General features: G+C 36.8%; 1 protein-coding gene across 5 annotated transcripts in view; it reads right to left on the bottom strand.

The window, feature by feature from the left end:
* Positions 1 to 541: 541 nt before the first annotated feature.
* The window catches only part of PPP2R2A (protein phosphatase 2 regulatory subunit Balpha), a 41,194-nt gene continuing 14,087 nt past the window's right edge, over positions 542 to 27,648 (bottom strand). For 2 of the 5 annotated variants that reach the window (XM_026081917.1, XM_026081920.1), the window contains 8 exons: positions 11,123 to 11,220; positions 6,203 to 6,368; positions 5,472 to 5,584; positions 4,898 to 5,075; positions 3,748 to 3,912; positions 2,994 to 3,163; positions 2,021 to 2,112; positions 542 to 1,637 (listed from right to left, as the gene is read on the bottom strand). In XM_026081917.1, the coding sequence (XP_025937702.1) occupies positions 1,358 to 1,637; positions 2,021 to 2,112; positions 2,994 to 3,163; positions 3,748 to 3,912; positions 4,898 to 5,075; positions 5,472 to 5,584; positions 6,203 to 6,368; positions 11,123 to 11,220 (1,262 nt within the window). In that variant the 3' untranslated portion in view covers positions 542 to 1,357. Of the gene's footprint in view, positions 1,638 to 2,020; positions 2,113 to 2,993; positions 3,164 to 3,747; positions 3,913 to 4,897; positions 5,076 to 5,471; positions 5,585 to 6,202; positions 6,369 to 11,122; positions 11,263 to 11,636; positions 11,685 to 26,731; positions 26,763 to 27,648 lie in introns of those variants that run through there. The other 3 variants (XM_026081919.1, XM_026081918.1, XM_026081916.1) reach the window with 3 other exon arrangements.

Below are 27,648 nucleotides of genomic sequence, written 5' to 3'. Positions count from 1 at the left end.
GAGAAACACTTGCATGGTAAACTACATTTCCACTCAGTTACTGATAGCAATAAAATACAGAAAATAGAGCATCTCAGAATGCACTGTAGTAATTATCTATGTAATCACTTGATATCTTGTACTACATAACATCATACTGCTAGACAAGAATTCAAACAACTTTTTAAAAAGCTATGTGGGACTTCGTATTCTAAACGAGGCATTTAAGGTATTGTATCCTAAAACAAGGCATTAAATAAATCAGGATGAAACTAAGCATTAAAAAGATAGTCCCATAAAATGGATTTTAAACCTACAAATTCTATTCCCATTCCAACTTAAGCAATAGTTAAGAGAAAAAAAGAAAAAAGAATCTTTAAGGATTTTGAACAGTAACTGACCAGTTCAGACTATGGCAAAATCTGACAGCAGTTTATGGTTTTGCAAGGGAAGTGGTCAACACATACTAAGGCTGGTATTATTGTCATTCATGAATGAATGAATGCAGATACTTGTGAAATCCCTCCCTCTCTTCATTCCCATGAAAAATAATTAATACTGGTTAAAATCATTACAAAAAACATCTTTTTATTTTCATGCATCTAAGGTAAAACACAGAGTATTTGTATAAAGAGGTAGATTAAAAAAAGAAAACAGATTCTCCATTCTTTGTCACTTTTATTCAGTAGTTTGTTTTTCTCCTTATTTTCTCTTTTTTGGTGCCAGACATGGCAAGGAGTGATTACAGTCAACTGTTTATTAAAACATTTGTTGCAACACAGACCCCCTTTACCACTGACCCCAAACGGACCCATTTCATGTGCTTTATTTTGTTTTGTTTTTTTTTCTATACACCACCACCAGGGCTAGGTGGAGGGGGATAAAAGGGAAAGGGGGAGTCCAGGAGGCCAGAAGGAGGAGGAATGCTACAAGCCACAGCAAGAATGAGCTGTATTTAATAAAAAAGGGGGCCACAAATGATACAGTAATGAGGTTACACAATTAAATCCCATAGCATGATTGAAGGCTTTCCTTGTGTTTGACGTCATCACAATGGAAGGCATAAAAAGTGGAGTAAACCAATGTTGATACAGTCCAATCTAGTCCATTAGGCAAGATGGTGCAAGTAGTCATTTAAATTAAAAAGTGCCCTATCCTCACCTAAATGGCTAGCAGACATGGAGAAGAACACAGTGACAGATCAACAGAGCTTTCTCCATGTAGCTATAAAAATGTGTTGTCATATGGCACATTTTTAAACACTGGAAAGGGGTGCCATAATGGACCTCTCTCATTCTCTTTCGTTTACAGGTACAAATGCTAGATTCAACTATTTCAACTATGCAGGAAGTGGACTCTTCAGTTAGGAATGCCAAACCTAATTCATTTTGTCTTGAAATATATACAAGTTGTTTGTAGTAGCTACAGCAATGATATTTTCCTTAGGATGCCAGGCTGTGTGTAGAATCTTCTTGTTGAAGTCTAGGCTGTCGACACTAATTTCATCCTTCTTTCGCTTACCACTTGCACAAACTTTACGTGGCTTCAAAACTGTACGGGGTTTATTGTTTTCCCGTGATGCCTCTAAGGTGATGTCTCGCTTTGTGTTTCTGTCAAACATTCTGAAGAAATTGTTGTAAGATCCTGTCATGACAATGCTGCAGATGAAAGAGGGGAAAAGAAAGGAAGAAAGTAACAACACTGCATTTGAAAATAACCTCACCACTCTCTTCAGTTTTTAAGTGGCTGTAACATTTGTTTAATATTTTCACTCTAGCAAAGTGATGAATCTCTAATTTCTAGTCAAGTTCTACATCTATTTAGTGTACTAAAGCAATTCTCTATAATCCTAAACTACAATTATAATTTTGGGCTAATATACACATGCTCATGTCCTGAAGTACTATTATGATCCAAGCTAGTCCAAGAATAAAGAGACAGATATTTGAGGCCATGCTTCTCAAAATAGGCAAAATTTGAAAGGTCTTTTCCTCCCCAAATTAAAAAGACTTAAATGAATACAGAGAAGAATTAAACTTGCCTGTCTGATCCATTCCAACAGCATTCAAACTTGTCAAAAATGCAATCATTCTCATACAGTGAGCAAAGTTTACTTCTGAGGTATTCGTGCACCTGGAAAAAAAAATTAGTTGGATAAATTACAAACATGACATATTTGTAAAATAACCTTGATACATTCTGTTCCAAAATAGTTATACAACTGACACAACCATGTTTATCCCCTTACTCAGAGGAGCATACACAGCTCCCTCCTTTGACTGTATGGATGAAGAGCAAAATTAACAGATGCATGAATTAATATATTCTGCTCCACAGAATATATACTTGGGGTATATATATCACTTGGGGTGGGGAAAAATGCATCTCCAGAACTTGGCAACTCTTCTGAATGCTTTCCCTCTCTGAGCTTTCCCCCCTCTGTCATAATACATGTTATTTGCTTCATGCTAGGCAGCCTTCTTATTACTCTTTTTGATAGACACTTTAAGACTTCTAAATTTACTTCTTTATAAAAATCATGGTGCAGTGACTAATCATCTTCCTATGGATGGTGAAGAAACCTTCAGAAATTTTCTTATTAACTCACTTGAACACCACCACAGCAATTTTCAGTGTCAGCTGAAAACCAAACATCTCTTGCAAAGGAAATTTTTTGCTTCCCATTTCTCCAGGAAAGAACAGGTGAATATGAAGTCAGCTGAAGCCTCTAAAACAAACATGCTATCTTATGGCTGAAGAATACCTTTACAAATTCCCATCATCTAAGAGGGAGACTTTACATACCCAAACACAGGTTTTGGTTCTGCAAGCCACCTGCAAATAGCAAGACCCCCTGGCATAGTGTGGAACCCAGTCATCTTACTGATGCTTTGCCTGGACACAGTGGTCTATAGACAAAGATTCAATTGCTGGATCAAGATTATTAGCAAGACTCAGCCTCTTCAGAAGTTTGCATTTCTAGCCTATAACATTTTAACATTTTCACTGAATACCTGGTATGTTTCCACAGGTCTGTTTTCCATATTTAAATCCCAGATCTTCACTGATAGATAATCTCTAGTCATCATATATCGACCACTATGGCTAAATTTGACATCAGATATGGAGGAGATGATTTCAGAGAAGAATGATCTGTTGCTAGGATCTTCTGGTTCTTCAAACACTGTATAGAAATAAGATAGGCATGTGAAGAGGTATGTTCAAGTCTCTTCCAATACAAGACACACCTAAAAAAGTGAAAATGTTTACAATAAATTTGCCATGGTGGGCTAGTCTTCCTATGCTACATACAATACCTCTCAGAGTGAAAGACTTGATACAATTGCCATACTCTGAAATGTTTTGTTTTAACAGTAAACCACGTCACCTACTAAATAAATGCAGTACTTGCTAACATTTTGAGGCTTCATTCATATATGTAAGACTTCCAGCAGAGGTACAGATCAAGCATTAAACCAAACTAGTGTTCTACCAGTTAAAGTCTGCAGGAAGCCATTCCTAGTCCTATTGTCTAGGCAGACTCCCCCATTTAAATTGCTTACCAGGTTAATCACTACTCTTACTCTGGAAAAATATGAATCTAACTTCTTAGCTAGGTTTTAGATCTATTTAATATACAAAAGAAACACAATATATATACAATTTTCTGTTTAATATTTTAGTATACACTTTATGGGTTGCTTAGTTCCATCTAACAGTAAAATATCAAATTCCACAAAAGAATGAACGCTGGAAGGCAGAACTCACATTTTGAATGTCTGTCACAGAGCGCTGATGCTCTCATGTCACAGAGTCGAATCGTTCCTTTACTGCTGCTGTATACAAATGTGTTACAGCTGTTTGGGTGGAACTCTGCAGCTGTTATCACCTCTGTCAGCTCTTCCATGTTGGCAGGCTTAATATCTACAATATCTACAGCATTTTGTTAAGAAATTCTCCAGTTTTCACAACACATTTCTCAGCTTTATAAATGTATTCCGTAATGCTTCTCCAAATCACCAAAATATCTGAAATAGCCAAAGAGAATTAAAAAAAATTTTGAAATTTGGAAGCAGGACAACACTTCTTGTGTCAAAGACTGTGTGGCCCAGTCACAAACTGGACAGAAACTGAAGTCCCACAATTTATCCAGAATGCAAAACTGAAACATTGCATTCCGTATCAATTTAAAGTTAATTCTTACAACAGCCAAAGCTTGCTTTTAATAAGCAAGCTAAATATTTTGCTACACTTCAGCACTAAGTAATTCTGTAGTAGTACGTCACCCAAATTTTGCCAGGTAGAACCTTATTTTGCTTAAATTTTAATTTTATTACTAGATTATAAAGAAGGCATGTGTGATATTTGCTCAGGATCCTAATGATTTATTTGTTCACAAATCTTTGTTCCCAGTAATGGGGCTGAATACATATTACTGTAATCCTACAGCCTACAACATTCTAAGGGGCACAGATGAGAGGGGACGAGGTTAAAGGTTAGAACATAAAAAGGAATGAAAGTGTTACAGATACTAAGTTGAGATAAGGATAAGGGAGGGCACTGCTTCTGTCAGACTTGTTTCTTACTGAAAGTCAAGACCATTTTCTCAAGACAGTTTACTGTAATGTTGCCTTCCAAAACTGCTCGTCTAACATGAAACCTTAAACTTTTCCACTTTAAAAATCCATGCTGTGAAACAACATGTTTTTTCAACATGCAAATAACCAGTTCTGCTTATATTGCCCAAAGGAATCGTGCTGAGCTCCCATTCCAGAAGTAAAAGTCATTAGAACTGCTACTGAGAAATAACCAGGAAATGGAGAAACATGCTATACAAAAACTCATGAAAGAAAAAAAAATCCAGCAGGCTTTTTTTGTGACCCAATGTTTCCATCATAAAACAATGCAAAAAAGATACTAAAACTTCTGTCTGTAATTTCTAGGTGCCACAGATTAATCCGCAAGTCATCTGCAGATAAGTATGTTTCATAATCACTATTAATGGAGATGGAATTGATGTGATACGTGTGAGCATTGGCAAATATTCTTCGTGGACTAGCTTCAACCATGAGGTCCATGGGCCTGAATACTGGCACCTGCAAAATACAAAGCAATGTGAAAGTTTGAGATGCAAATGTACTACAAACACATGCGCATTCATGGAATCAGTCATACAATACACCAAGCTGATGAAGAGATCTCAAAATCAATGCAAATAAATGTCTGTCAGCTGGGGTTCTGGGTTACATCACAGAAAATGTGAAGTTAACCACCTAGCGAGGCAGGACCCAGACAAGTTTCCCACTAAGCTACAGGGTAACCTATGTGCCTCAGGGGGAGGGGGGGGAGGAAAGGAAAGGAAAGGAAAGAAAAGAAAAAAGAAAAAAAATCACTTGAGTGTGTCCAGCTTACTCTTCACACACTAAAATACTCACTCACCTGGCCTCAAATGGGAACAGTGATGGCTAATTCACACAGAATGAACTACTCACCCGTAGTGTTGTAACTGTAGTAGGATCCCTATACCGTCCATCTTCTTCCTTTAAATTATAACCCTCTGGTCTTTTGTCCCTTTCACTGATCTTCCATAACTTTATTGTTTTATCTGAAATGAAACAGCCACACAGGTTCAAATCAAAGCTCTAACAAAAACATTATTAGTCTTCACAACTGATATTCTTTGATGCGTAGCCTTCAAACAAGACAAGACCACCTACTTGTACCAACAAAACAAAACTGAAAAACTAGTGCTTGGAAATACGAACTTCATTTCGATAGAAATATTGCTTCATCTCAAAATTACAAAAATAAAACAGGACAAGATAAAATACTTTAAAGAGACCTCCTCCACAAAACTACTATACCAAATTTCATTTAGAATCAGGATTATTACAAATGACCATTATAAGCTCTCACAGATGCAGTTATACACATATGAAGATACTGAATGACAGTTCAGCTACGTTTCTTTGCTATAAAGCAATCAAATCAAGAAATCACTAATATACTGCTCCATGTTGCAGGAATTTTGTATCTATATTAGAAGGAACAGCAGCATATTTAAACAGCATGACTCTCGTGTAGGCAAATCCTTAGATACTTGCATTTAAAAATAACTTGTTACCAAATCTTTTGGAACAGGGAAGGATTAGACAAACTCCTAATAACGAACCTAGTTAATATTAAATTTTGCACATTCACATACGGTTAAGTCATAACTTACCGTTTGTAGACAATAGAAACTGAGCAGCATTTTTCTGGGGTAACCACCTAATTTTGTTGATCTTCTCTTCAATTTCTAAACTTTTCAAGTAGTCAAACTCTGGTTCATGGCTTTGAAAGGTACTGTAAACATTGTATTCTCCCCTACTGTGAGACTGGGTTTTGTTCTAAAAAGAGAATTAAATGATCAGGATATTATATGCAGTATACACAATACTTTGCAAGGGCTGCAGGCAGAGGACAGAACTAGGTATTTACACAGCATGTACATTGGCAGGTGGCTAATTAGAATAAAAAAATGTTAGACTTCTGAATTCTGTTATTGCCTATGCCAGATTTACTGCAAGTATCCTTTGTTTTACAACTTGCTTTATTTTTAAAAGCCTGCAGAACAGAGAAAATAAGAATCATCTATTTTGCAAGAACTTGATGAGAATTTCTACTATTTTGGTTAAGAAAGCACCAAAGAAACAGTTACTGTGGCAGCTCTTGATTCCTAGAATTTCCAGAAACTCCCCTCAGCCATGTGAATAATTATCACACACATCTACAGCACATTCACTTTCCCTTCTTGTATTAATTCAAAACGGCTGAAATTACAAACTGACTTTTCACCTAAATATTCTAGGCATGAATGTTTTGGTAAGGGGTTTTTGTTCTGTGTTTTTGTTGTTGTTGTTTAAAACCCCAAAATCTGTATTATTCTCTCATCTTTAATTAATCTCATCTCAGTTTCCTCAGGAAGACACTCTCCAACAGAAACATAGCCACACATAAGACAAACCTACTCCGTGGGTAAGCCCAGGTTGCTAGGCACACCATGGGAATCCCACATGTAACCACTAAGTTTATACAAGCAGTATGCAATTCTAGTTTGTAAACTCCTCAATCCCTGAAAATTTCTTATCTGTTTTTAAGGAGCCTTCTTTCTTCCTTCTTATTCTGCAAATGAGGGGGTGGGGTGGGGGAAACACATCTCAGCTCAATACATGTTTGACATTAGAAGTCATACCTGCAATTAACCTAAGGATGGAAGAATTGTTTGGAAAAGTGAAAAAACACCCTAACTTGCATATTTCCTCTTTTTTCTAAAAGCTGTGCTTTAGGCAGTGGCTTCCTAGCACCAGTATTGCACTGCAGGGACTATGAACCTTAAATTCCCTCCAACGGGTATGGTGACAGAGAAAAAAAATGGAACCATTTCTGAAACTGCTCACTAGGTGCAACTGAAATCGCTTCAAGCCTCATTGTGTGATACATGTTCCTGTCCCATGCATTTCAAGAGGTTGCACCATCAGATGCCTTTCTTGTGATACATTCTTGACGAGGGACCTTATTCCTTCTTTTATATGTCTCACGTCCATCCATCCATTCATTTCATCTCCTAATACCTCACTAAAACATACTTCTTGATATGATCCTTGCTAGCCCACATTTGTCACATTCCTTGCATCATATTCTCTTGCTTCACACCCTTATATTAATGGCTGGCAGGAATTCATACATTTTACAATAAGCTGTGGGGGAGGGGAAGGGGAAAGGAAGAAAAATGCCTTAGAAATAAAATTTGGCACTAGAATATTGTACCACACCTATCAATTATACCAACTTTCCCACCCTAGAGAACGGAAGGAACTTTGTTCTGAGTTTCAGTAAGACCTAACAAGTTAAGCAGGGTCACTACATTGAATAGGAGACTTCCAAAGTAAATCTATTGTGCTTTAGGAAATGCTGGTCATGATTCAGTGTTCTTTCCTTCAACTCAGCACTCACCATAATGATTCAGCCTTAAATATACTTCTTGTGTATTCTAGTAAAACTATACAGGACTAGACAGTACAATAATATATGAAATTCATCCCTGGGATGAAAAGCAAGACTTAAGCCATTGGATCATCCTATGGGACTCAAAAAAAATCAAAACAAGAAGAGGTGTTGGCCCAAGTACCTTACATTAAATTCCAAATTAGGTAATTACAGGCTGCGTATGCAAATTCCTCCTTCAGTTTCAATTAGATACAGTATTCATTTCCTGCCTTAGTCTTATGTAATGTTACTTGCTTTATGTTGCAGAACAGCTGCCACATTCCACCCCAAAGGTGGCAGTATTTTAGTAGTGAGTAAAGTTACACACGCTTGTATAACTCTACATAAAGAGCAATTGTATTTTAGTGGTTTTCTTCCTGTATGTACAGCTTGCAAAGCACTTTGGAATGCAACATGATGGAAGGTGGTACATGAATCCACCCAAAATACTAAAAAATATATATTTATTTAGATAGATAGATAGATAGCCTTGTAGATAATTTTACACATAAAAGTTGCTGTAGATAGTCATGCCTATGGCACAACCACCTACTGAGTGAGGGAATACAGTTCCCATGGTTCATTCCCTAAACACTGAGGAGGTCAATTTATGCCAAAACCAATTGTGAGACTGAATCTGAGGACCCAGATGGTCCTTACTAGACCCAAATTCCCAGATGAAGACAGCATAAGAGCCATGGGTTATGCATCAAAAATTTAAGGAGTCAGTTATTAAAAGACAACCCACTTGAAAAGATGCAATTAGCTATTTAAACCTTTAGCTAAATTAAGAAGTATATGATTCTTTAAAGGATCCTTAAAGGAGGCAAGCTAAAGCCCAGAATTTAAGAAAGCAAAAGGTTGTGCCTGATTTTAAACTAGGAAGATAATAGTAAAGATACCATGTATATTATGTTAATCTCAAAGCCTAGCCAAAGACACTTTGTGTGAAGCTAGTCAGTCAGGCAAACCCCACTAGATGGCACCAACTGACCAGAATGGTTTATGTGCAAGGACAAGTTGCTGCTGCTACATAAGCAGGAAGAGTGTACCAAGGAGCTCTTCCTGGGAACTGTGCAATTCTTGTGGTTTAGGATTTTTAGAATCTGGACTAAATGAAACACTGAAGAAGGAAGTAGCAGCATGACTTTTCTAGGCAATGAGATGACAAAATTGCCTTTTTACCCTCTCTCTAAAATAAATTCTAATCAAGTCTGCTTCTAAAATGTGGCCTTAGTTAAATCCACCACTCCATCTCAGCTTTCCCACCTTTAAAGTGGGAGTAGAGACCCTTCACTGGTATCAGGAAGGCTGTCTGTAAAATTCTGCAGTGAACAAAAAGGTATAAAATGAAAAGATGTCCTTAGTACTATAACCTAACTGGCTTGCTGTAGTAGGGAAAGTTTTAAAAAATTCTCACATGATTTAGAAGATTACAATAGTTTTCATCACATTTGGAAGCTGTGCTCCTAGTTCCCTTTGGCACTGCAATGTCTTGAAATGCCCTGAAACTAACAAGAAAGCTTAAAATGGACTTCAGAACTTCCCTAAATTCTTCCTGAAATTTTATCTTTGGTTCACATACAGATAATACTAAATGGATTCAGTTCTCAGTAGCTTTTATCTCTGATTTTAGTATTAGCTGAGCTACTCATTGCATAAAACATCCTATAAAGAATTAGAAAATATAGCTTCAAACTTGCATCTCAAAGTGTCCCACAAAAATAAAAAACAGAAAATATTTAGTAATTTCTCACGATAAAAAACACAAATTGCTTTGGTTGTCAGTCAGATTAATAATAAGCCTTGCTATCGCTTATACACAAATACTAATATTGATTGCTATTTTAATATGAACACAGTAGCTTCCAGTATTAAAACCATCTAAAGACACAATAGATAGTGACCTGTTTTATCCTCTGAAGTCTGAACAAAAGATTAAAGCAAGAGATGCTGTATTTTGCTGAGGAACAGAAATAAGCCTATTTTATTGGACAGTCATTTCTAATTCAGTTTTGAGGAAAATGCACTACTTGTGTAAACATACATGTAAACATGAAAGCCAGGTCAGCAAGTGTGCAGAAAAACAAGTTTACTTTCTAGAACAAGAGATGGAGGAATTCTGTACCTGATGCAGAGATGGGATGCATCAGAGAAATGCAGATCTCATGGGGGACAAAAGCTGTAATCAGTTAGTATATTTACAGCATAAATTAAAAGTAAATACATTGAATGCAGCAATTCAAACTGTTTATATTCACTACAAAGGGATGCAGACCCATTCCACAAACGTACTTTCAGGGAAGCAGGGGAAGAGGGAAAGATTTGTGAAGGCACTGATGTTTACTAGTTTTGACTCCTCTATACTGAAAATTACTTTCCTTCAATGTTTTTCACTGCTGTAGTTAGAATTATGTACTAAATAATACTACCAACAAATACTCTTCTGTATAAAAGACAAAGCAGTTAGTAGTAGCTAGTTTGAATGTTAACTTCAAATATGAGCACAAGGAGTGCGAACACAAAGAAAAACTCCAGCTCCTCCTCAAAAACAGCATGAAGGATGCAGTCCTATAATTTTTAAAGACAACTCCCCCTAGCACTATGACTTGCATGTGATACATTTTAACTAGCAGAAAAATCTTAGATCCTTTAAAGGAATCGATGTTGACAAAGCCTTAAACTATTTTACCCAATTTATCTCAGGATGGAAAAGGACATCTTAGGGCACAGTTACATACTCATGTAAGGCCAGTTCTCCCAACTACAGAGAAATCTGAAATAATAATCACTGCCAAGTAAAGTGTCATTAAATAACCACTTATAGCCTTCCCGAGGTCTTCAGGTGTCCCATCGCACCCCCATTTTTATTTTCACTTTAGCTGTGGTCTAGACATTGCTTAAAGGCTGGCATCTTACAACTGAAGTCATTTCTAACAATGTCACCAAGTTTTCAATAATTAATTTATTTTAATTTTAGAATTTTAGTCACTCATTACACAGGCATACAGTTTTTGTAAAATTTGTTATAAAATAAAATCATCTTCATCTTTAAACAGAAAATGAATGGGAACAGAGGAAAATATTTAATATACTTTAAGTACTTAGCACTCACCTCCTGCTCCTGTTGAAAGATGACAACTCTACCTCCTTTGTCTCCTGTTGCTAGTAACTCTCCAGAATGGTTAAATTCTACCGTAGAAATTATATCCGCTGCACAGGAACAAGGATAAACACCACAAGTTAATTCTCCTTCTAAATATTAAATGACCAAGAAAGTTATGATTAAGTAAAAAGAAAATTAATACTTCAATTGCCTTAAAGTACTTGCATTATAAAACACAAACAGAAGTTTCTCTAAAAACATAGAGCATTTTAAAATGATATACATCTGAAAAATCAATTACCAGTTTGCGGCACCAGAAAGAGTTACAAGTTCAGTTTGTTCACTGAATTATTTTGGAGGGTTTGCGTGTGTGTACGCACACGTATTGTACCTTGGTTTTCTCTGTTCTTTCTCGATAGAACTGGACACATGCTCATTACCCATCTGATCTCAAAGGTGGTGTGTGCCCTCCCCCCACCCTTTAAGGGCTCTATACACATTTGAGAACTTAGGCAAAACTTACTAGGGTGGAGATGTTCAGACATCACTGTCTAAGGAATGCAAGGAGGTGGAACAGAAACAGCTACAAAAAATTAGAATTTGAGTTCAGACTGACTCCAAAAAAACCTTCAGTACCATTTTTTCTGGATGAGGAAGGTTTATGTTACTACAAATATTTTTATATGAGTGTTTATACTAAATGTGAATATATATACAAAAAAAACAGTCATGTCTAATAACAAATTGATCTGTTTATACAGTGAAAATGGATTTTGCAAGATAAAAAGGACAAATGACATTCAGCTCAAGCACACCAATTTACGTTTTCAAACATATACCTCATGCTTTCAGATATTCACATCAGAAAAAGGACCATTCTTTGAGCACCAGCTTCATCAAATTGTAATTGTTCTTGCAAGAACATCTATAAAAATCTAATTTTCAGGAGGAGGAAGTACCTAAGATTTTTACACATGCAAGTCCAGGCTATTTTGCCTTCATTCTTAGACCAATGCAGATAAGCAACATATCTAAGTTTTCTGTTGGATGGTTTCTTCATTCCCTTTTTTTAGAGTTCAAAAAAAAGCGAGTCCAGTACTTGCTCTACAAACTGAAAGCTACTACTAAACAAAAGACACTGTCTGAACTTAAACAGGTACTACTCTGCAGCATATCAGGAAAGCATCTTATTATAGATAGCAGTAGAGTTATTTCATTTTGAAGTGATACAAGTAAGTTTTCCTCTTATTTATTTAAATACCACAGTGAAGTTTACATCATTCTTGGGCTGTCCCAAACATGGGCGGTGGCCTCCAATGACATTAGCAAGCTGTTCTTTTCCAGTAACTGCATTACACAGCAGCTAGAAGCACAAATGTCTGTCTCAAAACTGCACAATGCAAAGACAGCCTAGACAAGCAGGCCAAACTCTGCTGCAAAATCCTCAGAGGCAAAAGATGCAGAGTCAGATTCTTGGCATGAATAGTTATATACAGCTTAGTTCTGTTTTTTAATACACAGTATAGACAGCCACAGAACAGAGGACAGATACGAGTTTATCCTATCACAGTCAAGCCTATCATGATTATACAGAACTGCAGAAACACAAACAGGCTGAAATTTCTCGAAGAACATAGTGTTAAGTGCATAAATATCATGTAAGCTTGTGTGCAAATATACCAGTGTCCAGATCACACATAGAAAACCTCAGTCTCCGAGTGCACTTAAACATACATTTTTTCCCCCTGGAAAATTACTGTTGCTTCGTACATTCATTCACATATTTGTGAAGATGAAATGATTTCTCTCTCACATCTATAAGATTTAAAATGCAGACCATTTAGATGAAGATATGGCATTCAATGCGTACCTTTCACAGGTGAACACAGTATAGACACAACATACAAGTAAACAAATTCAATATACAACATACATACAACAAAAGTGCAAACCAAGCAGCCTAATTTTGACTGTTCCATACAATGCAAGCCATGTTGTTGTAATCCTATGACAGGAGGCCTTGAGAGAGTTATCAAATAATTTAAGAAAAACCAAGATAAATCATCTTTCAATAGTGACAAGTTTACAGCAAAATAACTATTTTAAAAACATGTTCAGAAAGGTAACACTGCAAGCTAAGCCAGTCTTAGAATGGAGATAACAGGGCAATTCATCAGCAGATCTAAGCAGTGTGTGTGTGTGGGGGGGGGGGGGGGGGCAGCAAAGAAGAACTGGCCATAAAAATCTAAACACAGAATAGATGGATAAATTCATCATAGTACTCATTTGATTGATGAAAGTCACTCAAAAGTTTTACAATGTCAGAAGCCTTAGGCGTGAAGCCTAATTACTGCAATACACAGCAACAGCAAAGAAATTTTACATTAAGGGATAAATAGTCAATTTTCTGAAGTCTGCTGATTTAATATATTCTGTATTTAATAGTTACACAAGTCTCTTATATAGCAGAAAGCTAACCACTTGCCAACTTTTCCTCAACAGTTCTAGACAGTCTTGTTTTTTGCATTTTTATTTTAACTTTCAAAATCACTCCTTAAACACTGTATTTCATTCAGCCTGAAGTAGGCCTTCCAATCCAAATTCTCTCTCACCTTGATTTTTATTTCTAATACTTCAGTGGCTTGTACATATGCACAAAGCTCGATATCAGTGATCTGTAAGTTGATGCAGCTCCTGTTTTTGTACCTTAGCTGCATGAACCTCCATCAGTGAATGAACTTTCAGCACTAACATCCCCACACCTCCAAGATAAAAACAGCATGCTCAGTTAGAGGTAGCAAGGGACTTAAACTCTTCAATGCCTGATCAGCTATCTAGAAGATAATTTCAAGTACTTGGACTGATTTTATTTTAAATTAAAAAATGCATTCCTTTTTAGCAATCACATCAGAAAATTACTATTTCATTTTTAAACTAAAGATGCATCTATAGATCCTAGTGTGCCTTCTATACTGTAAGCCTTAACAGCTCCTTCTCCAAGGACAAAATAAGTGTGCTAAAAAATAGGCAGAAAAATGCTTTCTTATTAACTAATCTCAATATAGGGTTGAGATGCATATTTTATACAAAATCAGTACAGAAAGCAAAGCAACCAAACATTTTAAATCCAATAACTCACCATTAAAAATATTGTATTCCCATACCTTGGTCAAAGAAAGAGACAGACATCAAGGCACTGGTGTTCAACTGGGCGGATTTAATAGTGTTTGAGAATTGACAGGGGAAGCATTTCATCTTCCGCAGTGCACTGATTCGCTTGTTTATTCTCATCTGTATTAACACTCTTGTTGCCAAATAAAATGAATGTTAGCCTTTTCCTTCAAATGGTAACTAGAATTCCAGTGATAAGTACACGTAGGGTGATTTTAGTCCTTCAGTGCTGCAACGGGCAAAAGAGCATCTATAGAATGCACTGCCTTCTCTCTGCCTCCTCCCTTTTGTGCATGCTATTTTTTGCTACAGTCTCTAGGTGGGAGCCTTGCAAACACAGAGGGCTGCTCTCACTGCCCAGGAGCAGTAAACGATACCTTCCATAAGCAAACAGCACGAGGGAGGAATATCTGAGCAAGCAGCAGATAATAGGTGATCTATTGTCACTAATGCCAGTGGCTTTAAGAAATATGAGGCATTCTAATATTTACTGCAGAGTTCATTTCAATGCCCTCCTCTTCAAGCACCAGTGTTGGAGATAAGCAACCATCAGAACCTTATCTGATAACCATACCCCTCACAGGATATGGTTAGATCAGCATTACCTGTTAACAGACTTGCACAAAGTTACTGAATGAATATGCAGTACCCATGCCTTGAGAAACCAGATCTCTCTCTCCCCTCAAGTGTCTTGAAACATCTTTGACACCAAGATGATGAAGTTTGACATTTCAAAGCACCAAGATTTTAAAACACTACAGTGCAACATCAGACACATGATGAAGACCAGTCTGGCAAAAAAATAAAACAGGATGTATGGAAATGTACATCTACATTCCTGTAGAGTACTTATATACTTAATAGTACTCCTATAGAGACTACTGGAATACTAAATTTAATCACTCCTACAGATGGGGAAACCAAAATAAGAAGAAGAAGAAAAAAACGCAACTTTAAAAAGGTTTCTTTAGAGATCATTAACTTAATTTTTCTGAAACCTGATTTTGTGTCTTGCCCACAGGGCAGCTTGATCCTTTGACACCAAGCAGCATCTGACATCTCAAAGTAACAGAAATCCCTTCCTTTCTTGAAGAGCTTTTACTCCCTGTAAGTAGGCTCTTCTCTGGAGTAAAACTACTGTAACCTTTCCAAACAGATATGCTCACAGGCAAGTTTCTATTAAAAACTTCATAGTTTTACTATGCAGATATACTGAATTAGGACATTATGTTAATACACTACAACATAACAATTCAAACTGGATTATTAGGAGAACTTATCAAAGACAGCATAATTTTTATATTCCAATGTCTGTAATAGATAATTTCCATTGCTTATACATCAAAGTCACATGGAATCAAGTACAGGAAGGATAACATGTTCTATCAACATTTCCATTATCATGTAAGCATTACTGATAGGGAAAAAAAATCAAAATGGAAGAAGAGCTGACAATTTTAGAGAGTCTTTTGGGGGTAATGAGAAATAGCAGTTTTAAGTAACTAGAGAAATAAAGCTTGCTGAAATGAACTCTGTCAGTAGAGAGTCAAAACAAACACCTGAGCTGAAGAAAATCTAACAGAGGTCACCATAGCTCAGCAGCTCCAGACAGAGAACAAAATGATAGTTTACTTTTTAGAAACTAGAATTCTCTCTGATTTTGCAGTAAAAGGAGAGCTTCAGGTTCCTGTCTCTCCATGCTTACTATGGAAAAACTAGTCTGTCTTGAATCTAGTGAAGATAGTGTTGTTATGACCCTGAGGTAGTCTTGATTTCTATTTAAGCACTTAAAAGTGAAGATGCATCATTAAAACAATACATAACAAGCTCAGAGCAACTTTTAAAAGTAAAGATTATGTTTATAAGAAAAAGCAAACTTGAAAGCAGTTGCAAGAAACTAGCATGTAGCTTCTGTATCTGGGAGAACTGTCTGGAGGTTTTGAGGACTCCTGGGAGAGCAGACTCTGCCCTGTTCACATGTGGAAATAGGTCAGTGCCCAGAAGCCTCTTTTTATGGTTCTATAGGATATTTAAGATCATTGGCTCCGTTCAGCTGTACTCTTTTGTTTCTTTGAAGTAGTGGTACAGCTCTGATGTAGTTCTGTGTTTGATTCACCCGCTGGAAAACACTTTCACTAGACATACATGCACAACAAAAATAAATGGACTTTGGGTTGTGCAGATTTTTTTTCTTTTACCATTATTGGAAGTATTTTTTAATAGTCTCAAAAGTTTTAAATGTCTTCAAGAGGGACAAATATCAACATGATCATCACCAATGCAGAAAAAGCTGCAATTCTTGTTACCTAGGAAATTTATTCTTTTACGGTTGTTTTATTAATATATTTCATTTTAGTAGTAAGTGCACATAAGGGTTTAAGCATAAAAAATGGCTTCTGTGGCAATAACACCACCTGGAACTTGCATTTTGCTGTGCTTCCAGTCCCGTAAGATACATCCACCAAAGCTATAACATCTCTGAAGCATCAAGATGCACCCCCAGGAAGTATAACCATTCACAGTCTTGGTTGGTTTGATAACAGAACAGCTGCTTCTTGACATGTAAAAGGTACTTAAAATCTAAAATAATCCCAAAAGCAACTCCAAGATCCTCTGTAGAAAGGTCACCATGTCAGGCAGAATTCAGATGATATGAAAAACAGAGGCTCTGGGCCAGAGGATGAGATGACTGATTTCGATGAGAACAGGCAGACTACACTGTTCAGAGAATGGTCAATAAATGCCTCTCTGACACACCTGAACTGCTTTTTTCCCTCTAAAGCAAAATGCTGCTTGAAATACAAAACTCACTGACAGACGCTGAAAAAAATTTTCACATTCTGGGGGCCTTCCACACTTTTCAGTGAATGTATGAATGCTGAACAAGAATCACACATGCAAAAATCACGAGTAAATTTTCAGAAATAATTAGAGAACGGGTTGTGCTGAAGTTTTCCCCCTGTTGACAAGCCTATGGAAAATGGGAATGAAACAGCTTTATCAGTCCAAACAAGCAAAGAATACTTTAATTCAATGACTTAGTTCCAGAAGGCCCACTGTGAACCTGAAATGCAATTCTATATTAAATTTGTTTCTAATAATAGAATAAAATGTATTTTATTAGTGGAGAAACCTATCTATTTTAATGTACAATGAACTTTATATAAACTTTGCTTATAAAACAGTCTTGGTAAGCAAAACATGTCACCTACTCTACAGCAATAAGTCAATCATGGCAGTTAACAAAGAGTGTCTTTATTTCACCAGACCTAAAAGGTTTCTGTGCAAGTTTTTGGAATCATGTTGATCTGCTGCCTAAGCAGAGAGTAAGTAAATCAGTATGTTTACACAAGTGGAGTAATCTGATGTTTCCAAGGACTGAACAAAGAATCATAGTATTTAAAAACATTTTGGTTCTTCTTCATTGTTTATACACCTTCCCAGTGGCTCAAATTACCATTTCTGGAATTTTCTAAAAAAGCAACTGAAACAAATCCCTTCCATAATGTATAGCAGATTTCTTATAGGTTGATAATTCTCTTTTAAGAAGTAGGAGTAAAAAATAAACTATCCACTGATCTGATGTGGATGCCACTTTCTCAGTTTGCCAGCCTTCAGTATGTAAGAAACTATTCTGAACAAAATAAACATCAACTGATCATCCCATGAAGATTTCGGGAACTGCCTGGATTGGGAAAACTTCAAGACACCAATTAGGATCATTACTAAAATCCAAGGAAGCTCAAAAAAAGCCTCAAGTTGAGGAATAAGCACAGGGATAGATAATGTCACGAGGCATAAAGTTCTTGAATTCAAGTGGCACAATTACTGAGCATACCTGAGCCATTCCTCCAAGTTTATTTAAAAAGATAAAGTCAATGAGCTCAAAAGTGTTCAAGAGCACCTGCCCAGGAGAACCTGGAGACCCTAAGACACTAAAATGAAGGAGCCCAAAAAAGTGGGAGATGAAAAGAAAGAATTGAGTTATAATTCAGGTGGGGTTTTTTTGATTGAAAAGCACTTGTAAATTTTTTATTCTTTTCTAATCCAGGGCAAAGCAAAACCCTCCTGCCTCTTTTCAGACTACTAAATAGATGTGACTTCCTAAAACTCTCAAAAGTCATAGTTAATGACAGAAAATTGTAACATTTTTAACTGGATTTTTTCATTTCCACTAATGATGTTACACTGGAGTCACGTACGTCATTGTTGGGGGAAGAAAAAAAAAAAGCTAGAGAGAAAACCAAAGCAGGATAGTTCTAAAATAAATTCATCCAAAGCTTCAAATATTTTAAAGAAGCTGCATAATATTCTCTGCATGTCTAAATCATCCCAACAGCACCCCATTATTTGCATGATTCTGATTTATCACACTTACCAAGAGTCCTAATACATGGTGCATTAAGTCTCAGAAGCCAGACAGTAAAGTGTTAATCTTGAAGTGAACAGGAAAGGCTGTTTAAATAAGATTAAGAAAGAGTGCCTATGTATACGTGTTTGTGGAAGAGAGCTCCCAAGACACAGGACACCACAACTATACACACTATGGAAAGAGCAGAAAGCAAAATGACAAGCACTATTTAGTACTGATAGTATAAAAGGAAAGAAGCCTTCTGCATTCCAGCCTCATCCATAATTTATGTATGTAGAAAGGGGGAAGGGAACACAGGGATTGTATACTTTAAAGTTACCATGACCAGTTTTACTATTGACTTCATTTCCCTTTTCTTCATTCACTTTCAAGATGATTCTCTGCATTCACTCCATCTCTCTGAAGTGACTAGGCAACGAAACCAAAGGCAGCTAGGATAAGGCATTCCTACTGTTCAATTTACTTCTCAGGAAGCCCTTTAATAGACCTCTTCTTTGCTAGGAGAAGGCATTAAAAATATATTATTTCTTCAGATACTTCATCCTGCATTCATGTATATGCGAGAAGGACAGAAGGAGAGAAAGCGGCTGTCTTTCTGTGGCACAACTTTTCACTCCTGTGCCATCAGTATTGCAAGAGCCAGCTGGTTACTCCTTCTCTCCTAAGTACCAGTCCTGTGACAGTGCTGCGCACACGCAGCGCACAAAGCACCATAACGCAGAGGGGAGTGGGATTTGTATGATCTCCAAATAGCTTCATGCTGCTGGCCCTGCCAGTATTAGAACACAAACAAGCATGAGCCAGAGAAACGATCCAGGCAAAGGACAATAATTAAGTTGGTTTCACTGGCTTGTGCAAATCAGAAATCTACACACAGGGAGAAAGATTACAGAATATTTTCTATCATCCCATGTTCTGCTCAAATCCTCCAGGTCCTGTGATGCAGAAAGTAAAATTGTGCAATCACCACTAATGATCCTGTAATTCCCTCCCTCCTCCCCCCCCCCCTTTTTTTTTTTTTTTTTTTTTTTTTTTTAAGTATTCTGGTCCTGTTTGGTAAAGAGATATTTTGTAAGTGTTGAGATTCTCCCAGGCCTATTTAAATGTATACATATGTACACAAATACACACACAAGACAGCACAGTCTCAAAATAGTGAAGTTTGCAGTGCAAAGTACCCACCTTAAGTAACTAAAAATAAACCTTGTCAAAGAGTCCTAGAAATGTTATATTTTCCCCATTTCTTGGACTTTCCTATATTCATATTTCTTCTCTCATTCATTGTTTCTTCTCCCCCTCTCTCCCCAATCTTTCCCATCTTTGTAGGAAAAAAAGATGGCAAACTTTGCAGGATGGGCAATTTCAAAACCCTTCACAAAAAATACCATTTATGAAGTTGTGATAATAATGAATATGCAGGTGAAATGTTTTATCTAGAAGATTGTAGTAAAACTGGGAACAGAATCACCAACCAAAATACAGTGCCTCTCATCTGGAAATTAACTCTTTAAACATCCAGAAATCTTTTCAAGTGATCTTAGATTGTGATAAAGTAACTTTCCCATTTGAACATAACTGATAAAAAACGCACCTTAAGTTCAATATTATAATTTTTAAGTGGTATAGAGATTGGCACATAGAGCATTTTACTCCTTGGGTTTGTTAAGGAATTGCTAAGCCTCACTGTGCAATTGCTGTTTATGGGTCAACATTAGATAAGTTTCAGTATCTCAATTCAGTTCAAGTTTCCACCATCAAATTTATCACCCTTTTCCTCCAGTTTTTTTGGATCTAGGCAAGAGGCCAAAGAACAAATGTTCTAAAACAGCAACGCTCTCAGTACTACTAGAAATCACTACAGGGAACACTACCCATCACCTCTCTGGCAGACATTACCACCATCCCAGGCTCATGTGAGTGATCCCTAACACAGATTAAGCAGATTAAAAAGTGACTCTCTGCTAACCTAACTTGGTTCATTGAGCTGAACTGAACAAGGGATTATATGACCAACTTTGGGGGATGAGGGGAGACTAGGGAGTGATCACTTCTCTGGACAGCACAGTTGAAAATGCAAAAGGATATCTGTCCACAACCGAAATGCCAATTAAATGCATTTGTCTGTAAGTACACAGTCTCCACAAGCTTACATTTAAAACAGTTCCCTGAACAAGGTCAGAATTTGACTTTTCTAGAAGGGAAAGGAAATGGACTTAAACCTCTCAGACCACTAACTTCCTGTATCCATCTACAGTAGGAAATGCAAAGTCTCCTGTATATGACTCCAAGACACCTGTGGTGGCATAGAGAAAACAGATGACAAACAGCAGCAAATCGAAACACTCTGAAAACAGATGTGATGTACACCAACGTAAACTGATTGCTCAGTACTTAATCACTTAAAAGGATATAGAGAATCTTTAAAGTCTGAGCTTTGGGAAAGGGGTTAAAGCATTTAAATTAAAAATTACTATGAGTTTTGGGAAAGAACTTTCCAACCTTAGATTGATTTAAGACTGCGATCCACTATGGAACTAGCAAAGCATTAGCTGTACCACAATTATAGCAACCACTGCCTGGGCTATACCTGACTGTAAAGTTAACATTACACCTGCTCACCAGATCTAGGGCTGCATTCTTTAACTCCTTTTATGAATACAAAGTTCACTGCAAACTTACAGAGAAAAAAAAAAAAAAAAAAAAAAAGGACAAGGATCTGTTGGCTGAAAAGATTCTTGAACCGTTGCCTTGAAACCATTTCAACTGATTAAAGAATTAAATAGCGGGGGGTTTTTAACCCCAAATTAGTTTATAAACTAAAGTGCTTCAGAAATTACTATGAAATTTCCTCTCATATTAAACTCATAACAACAGCAGATACAAACATGTTCTCTCCATATAAACAAATGCAAAGCTGCTTGGTTTCTGGATAGAAACCATTAACCCTCATCACCCTGATTAATTACTTTCTATTTTTAAAGCTTGAGAAAGGACATTACTGCAGTTCCTTTCAGAACACATGCATAGGAAGCCAATAGGCAAACTCCCTTCTTCCACTAGGTGAAAACAGAAAATAAATGGACCACAGCAGTACCTTTTTTCCCCACAAAAAACTGCAGACCAGTGGAGATTCCTATACCCTTCTCTTCCCCTCTCCACCCGCCCTCCATGCTAAACATCATCCAGTTGGGAGAACAGAGTAAGAAGCAGTTTGTCTAGTTACACTTAAAGAAGCAGAAAATTAAGTCCAGATGATCAGTCCAGGGGCAAACACCACAAAGAACTACTGCTAGACTTGGTTGCCTTTGTCTCAGGCACTGTATATTTAAATAATAAGGTTAGCTTAGCTCCAGTGAGAGTTGTGAAAGCATGATACGCTCTGGAATTCCTGAAGCACATCATCATAGGCACTGCCTTCACCTATGTACCACTAGGACCTCTGAGGGTGTATTTCATGCATCCACCTAAGTTGACATATCCTATAATTTCCTGTCCCAAGAACTGTGGAGAAGAAAAACCTTTGTATAGTCCTTAAAGGCATGAGGACAAAAGCAGTTCTGGAAAACTATCACTGTTCAAATAATTCAATTTGCAAGTTACTGAAATGCAGATAAGTTACCAGCTCAAGACAGAGCCTTTTCCAACTTTGCTTCAACACAAGCTAGATCAGCCCGAAAATACCTCAAACTCAGTGATAAGGGGTTGTTTAATACCTTGACAAGCATTCTTTCGGGTCTCGAAAGGCATCTCCTGCCTTGAAACAGCAACAAGACACAAACAGGTTTTCCACTTGGAGAAAGCCATTTTATGGCACTGAACTAGCAAGAACCTACTATGCTGAGTAAGACTCTCCTCTTTAGTCTGTGGGTGTGAATCCTGATGAATCTCATGAATATTAGACTACTGTATCTCTGAAAAGAGCAAAATGACATTGTTCTGGGCTTTTACAATACTCTATGAATGCCAGATGAACATCAAGGTGGTCTGAAGCTCTACCCAGATTTTTTTTTTTTTTTTAAGTTCAAATACTCTCAAATCTTTGCAAAAGGCCTCCAAGTTTTAACTTGACATATCATCTTCAGATTCTCATGTACTTAGGTTTATAATTTTGCCCCTGAAGAATACCCTAAAGAATCTATTCAAACAAACAGTATTCATTCACTCACTGTTTTATTAGTATTGTGGATATATTTAGGAAGACTTATATATGCATATACACACACACACACACACACACACAGAGGAAACAGTTTACTGGAAAAAAGTGCTGACAAATGATGAGCAATTTTCTAATGCATTTAGTTTAAATCTCTTAATACACACGCTCCCCCATACTAAGATCTTCCTTAAAATATGACAGGAAGTGCCTATTTGCTTTTCCTATTCACACTATTTCAGTTCTATTGTTGGTTGAAACAAAGGTCTTTCAACCTACATCACCCGTTCCCAGGACATTTGACACCAGTTTATTAATATCATAAACATAAGAGGCATAAGTGGCAGAAATCCAGACCCACTCCTGGTACTTGTCTTAAATAACTTTAGAAAGGTGGGTGAATAATCTCACAGATTGTAAAACTACAACACTTATTCAAAATTAGGAACAAGTAGTTAAAGGTCACAGCTTCTCCTCGAGCCTGTTCTTTGCCTTGGCTGCAATAATATATAAACCCCCCAAATACTTGAAGTTTGTCCACAAGCTTTCTTCTCGCCAACCAGTAGTATTGCTGTGCTTTTAACAAACAAGTAATCAAAGCCAAATCCAGTATCTCTGTATTTTTAAATGCCAGCCAGCTGATGAATGTGAATGCCATAGTGGGATTCAGTTTTCTAATTATCATGAAACTCAACTGTTGAGAGCTTCCAACATGGGAAGCTTAAATCCACTTTCAGATGGGGAAAGAGAGTCCACTCCCCCTCCAAGGATCGGTGTCACATTTAGTTTTGCATCAATCCCCTTTCCACTGAAATGGGAACTCAACCCCACTCAAGGCTTATCAGAAAGATTATAAACAGTAATCATCAACCTCTGGATAGCATGATCTTCAGAAGCTGGGTACCCCTGGATTAAGTTACTGCCTAACACTTCACCAGAAAACATGTTTGTGATGTGAAATAAAAAGGAGGAGAACAAAAACATAATAGAGAAAATATGCCACCTAAGAAACAGCTGTGATTTTAAAATATATATATATATATATATATATATTACAGTTAGTAACTTACTCCTTTTGAAAACACCTACTAAATAAAAAGCCATCTGACATTTTAGATATCTGGCCTAGGTATATATGTGCCCATTCCTGTCACAGCATGCATCAGTTCTACTTAACCTGGAAAAAATATCCCTGTTTAGATGCAGATAAAGAAGCCCCAAAACTTAGGCTTCAAATGCCACACAATTATGGCAAACATTACAGACTGAAAAAGCGACAGTGGCCATCATTATGGCAACAACATATCCCACATATAAAACAAAGTTTGCAACAACCCAGAACAGTCATATAACCAAGCCTTTCATGAATGGTTTACATACATTCCCCCCCCCCACAAAAAAAAACAAAACAAACAAAAAACTATATAGTTCTTTGGTGCTGCAGCAGTAAAATTCTGCCTAAAAACTTTTTTTTTAAAGCCAAAGTGAAGTCTTAGCTAAAATATGAGCGCAGTAGAATATGAAGTTTATGGTTTGCCTGAAGGGGGAATCTGGCAATGTCAGTGGCTGCCTCTAGATCTACAGTGTATACTATCGAGGAAGCATTATAAGTTTTCTTGCAGCTGAAGTACTAATTTGATTAAACAACACCAGAAAGAAAGGGCATCCTCCACTCTGAATTTTCCCATTTCATGCATTTAATATCACAGAGATTTTGTGCCGTTCAAGCATACCTTACTCCTTTATAAGTAATTGTACAAAACAGTATGATGCACAGTCCACATTAGTTACATTTCCAATTATTATGGAAACACTGTCCATTCAGCAAAACCTACATTGATTTGTAAGAAGTTTTCCTGGAGAAAGATGACATAAGGGTTAAATTATATGCGTATTGTATAAAATTTAGTGAGTTACTGGTCATTTTTGTCCATCATACAATTGCATACAGATCACATCTAATTATAGGGGAACAAAATTAACTCAAGCAGGAACTAGCTTCATGCAAGATCCCCTTAGGTTCTGTCACCATCACGCACAAAACTGAGGGATTTACTGAGCAGTATCAAGAGAACTGAGACAAACAGGCTTATAAATAACAAATTTGATTGCTTCGGCTCTACCACAGCATTTGTCTAGCCTTAGTACTCTGCTACATGACTTGTTCCAACATATTTTCTGTCTGCAGTTTTACAATACATCAGTAATAAAGCTGCAAAGCTACAGCAAAACTGTTTCTGCATACCTAATTTCCAGGACAGCAAGAGTTTTCAATGCTAATACTGCTAAGGACAGAAATTCAGGATTACACATTTTCCAGAGTAATCTTTATGCTAGAACAGAAAAGTGGAATAACCTCTGTTCAGAAGAAAACAGCTCTGCCATTTCTGACCCCCTTCTGAAAACATTCTTGCTAACCTGCAGATAAAGAGCATCCTGTTAGCTATATGAAGAGTAAAGATTCAGATCAGAAGGATTCCATTTCAAACCACTGCTCTCTATGGAAAACCTGGAGTCTTGTAGCTAAAAATCACAATAACAGTAAATACTTACTAGGCTGTTTCAGGATTTATACATAATGTTTACAAAAGTGCTCCAGAATTCTCACATGAAACACACTGAAGAAATGCACATTATACTAAGTATCACGATTCCTAAAAAACACACTAAAAGAATTAGATAAAGTTTTATTTAGGCTTTATTTCTTCTCACTATGACAAAACATTCTAGCCATGTATCTATTTTCCAAAAACAACAACAAAAAGAACCCCACACACAAACAGGCTAATTATCCCTGGTAGCAGAAGTGCTTTTCCGTATTGTCAAGCTGTTTTATTTATACTTTTGTTTTCTTAGGAAACTGTTCTCAATTTGCCTGGGAAGGCTGAAAAAATGTTCTTGAAAAATCCCAAACTCAGAAATATCATCTAGGTTAAAAAAAACAAAAAACACAACAACAAAAACACCATTAGGGTTAAGCTATTCTTCCCACTAAGCTATATCCAATTACTAGTAGGAAGTCCCTGCCTTGTGTGGGTTTTGGGCTAATTTCCATCCAAAACCAGTGTGCAATTACCACACTGGTAAGAAATTTCCAATGTGATTTTAGATATTAAGGAAAAGAAAAAAAAAATCATTCAACAATATGGGTAGCTAAGCTCTGAAGTATATGCTTCTGAGACTATAAAATCTCCATAGCTGAAGTGGGGGTTTTTTGTTGTTTTTTTTTTAAATAAACATCCATTGAGAATAACATGTATAGTTGAAAGCTTTGGATTTAGAGAACAGACTAACAAGCTCCCAAGGTCTTGTCAGCCCTATTTTCTGTGATACCACCCTCATTCTGTTGTGACAGCTGATAAACACATTCTTTGATAACCAGGAGCTCAGCAGAGCACTGAAGAGGCTACCACTCAGAGCGTGGCTTTCACAAATGCCAAAGTTATTTTCATGCCCTTTGACTCCCTTTAGAAGAGGATTTCTGCTTTGTCAAAAAATGTTTAGGAGCAACAAGTCTAGAGAAAAATCAGCCCTGTGAACTAGGTGAACCATAGAAGTGTGCACTCTGTTGCCTCTCCTAGATCACAGAATGTTTCTGAGCTTCTCATCAAGACAATAAAATATCTTAGTCAAGATACCTTACATCAAATAATATCTAAACATATTGACATAAAAGCTGGCCCTGTTTTACTTATTCAAGATTAAGTATGTTCTCCTAGACAGCACTGAAAAAAATATTCACTGCAAAATTAGCTATGTACTAATTCACATAACCAAGCATTCAATCAGTACAAATGTTGAAAGGATTCTTTCAGTGAGCAGCCAGATTAAAGCATAAATAATCTCCACTGCAAGTTGTATTTACTTACCACATGGCTTTTCAAAAATAAGCTCTTCAATACTAACAAAGAAAACATACCTGCTTCTGCTTCCATTTGTGCATTATTTCATTATCCTTTTTTCTATGCTCCAATCAGATCATTCTTGAGTCCCTGAATTTAATTTAAATCAATAACTATTTACTCTTCAATTCCTTGTGACAGCCCCCCACCTCAATCTATAAAAACATTCCTCATCCCACCACAGTATATACACTGAAGTACACATAAATAATATAGACTGAACAGTCCTCAGAAGACCTTACTTTAGATCTTTTCAGGAGGCCTGTTTGTGTTCCAAAGCAGTACAGAGCTATTTATGGAAAAAGCTCAGCTGAAACCACAACCAGAATTTCAATGGGCTACACAGCACAGAAAAGCCAGTGGTTAGTTTTCTGTTTGCAAATGATAATATATGTGGAAATAATGTTCTTTGTTATTGTTTTACATGTACATAACAGAAGCCTTTAGGCAATGCCTTTCTTGATTTGTCACTGCGAACATTACAGATCAAGAGCACTAGAACATCTTGATTTTCCCTTTTTGCTGAAGCTATTCCAAAACATACACTGCAAATTAAGAACTATTAACAGGATTTTAGAAAAATATAATTTGGCAATGCCTTTCAAAATCAGCTACTAGAATCCTGTGGCTTGGCGTGCTTTTCTGCTGTACATACATAGATACACACACATACATATGTGTGTGTGTATATATATACATATATTTACACACACACACGCACGCATATGAAAACATACCCTGGAAACTATCGCACAGTTTCAGCCTCTTCTCAGACATTCTTTGACCAAAACTCTTATTTCAGATGCAAAAGCTAAGGCCAAAACTTTAAGGCTTTTAGTCCTCAAATATCAGGCGGTAAAATGCAAGCAACCGCTGCCCCTCAGTCACATTCTCCATGTGCCTCCTTCAAAGGAATCAAAATGAAAGCAAAATC

The sequence above is a fragment of the Apteryx rowi genome, unplaced genomic scaffold, assembly GCF_003343035.1.
Source record: "Apteryx rowi isolate R43461 unplaced genomic scaffold, aptRow1 scaffold_56, whole genome shotgun sequence".
NCBI classification, from domain to species: domain Eukaryota; kingdom Metazoa; phylum Chordata; class Aves; order Apterygiformes; family Apterygidae; genus Apteryx; species Apteryx rowi.
The sequence above is the reverse complement of the archived record's forward strand: the minus strand, read 5'-3'. Positions and strand labels throughout refer to the sequence as shown.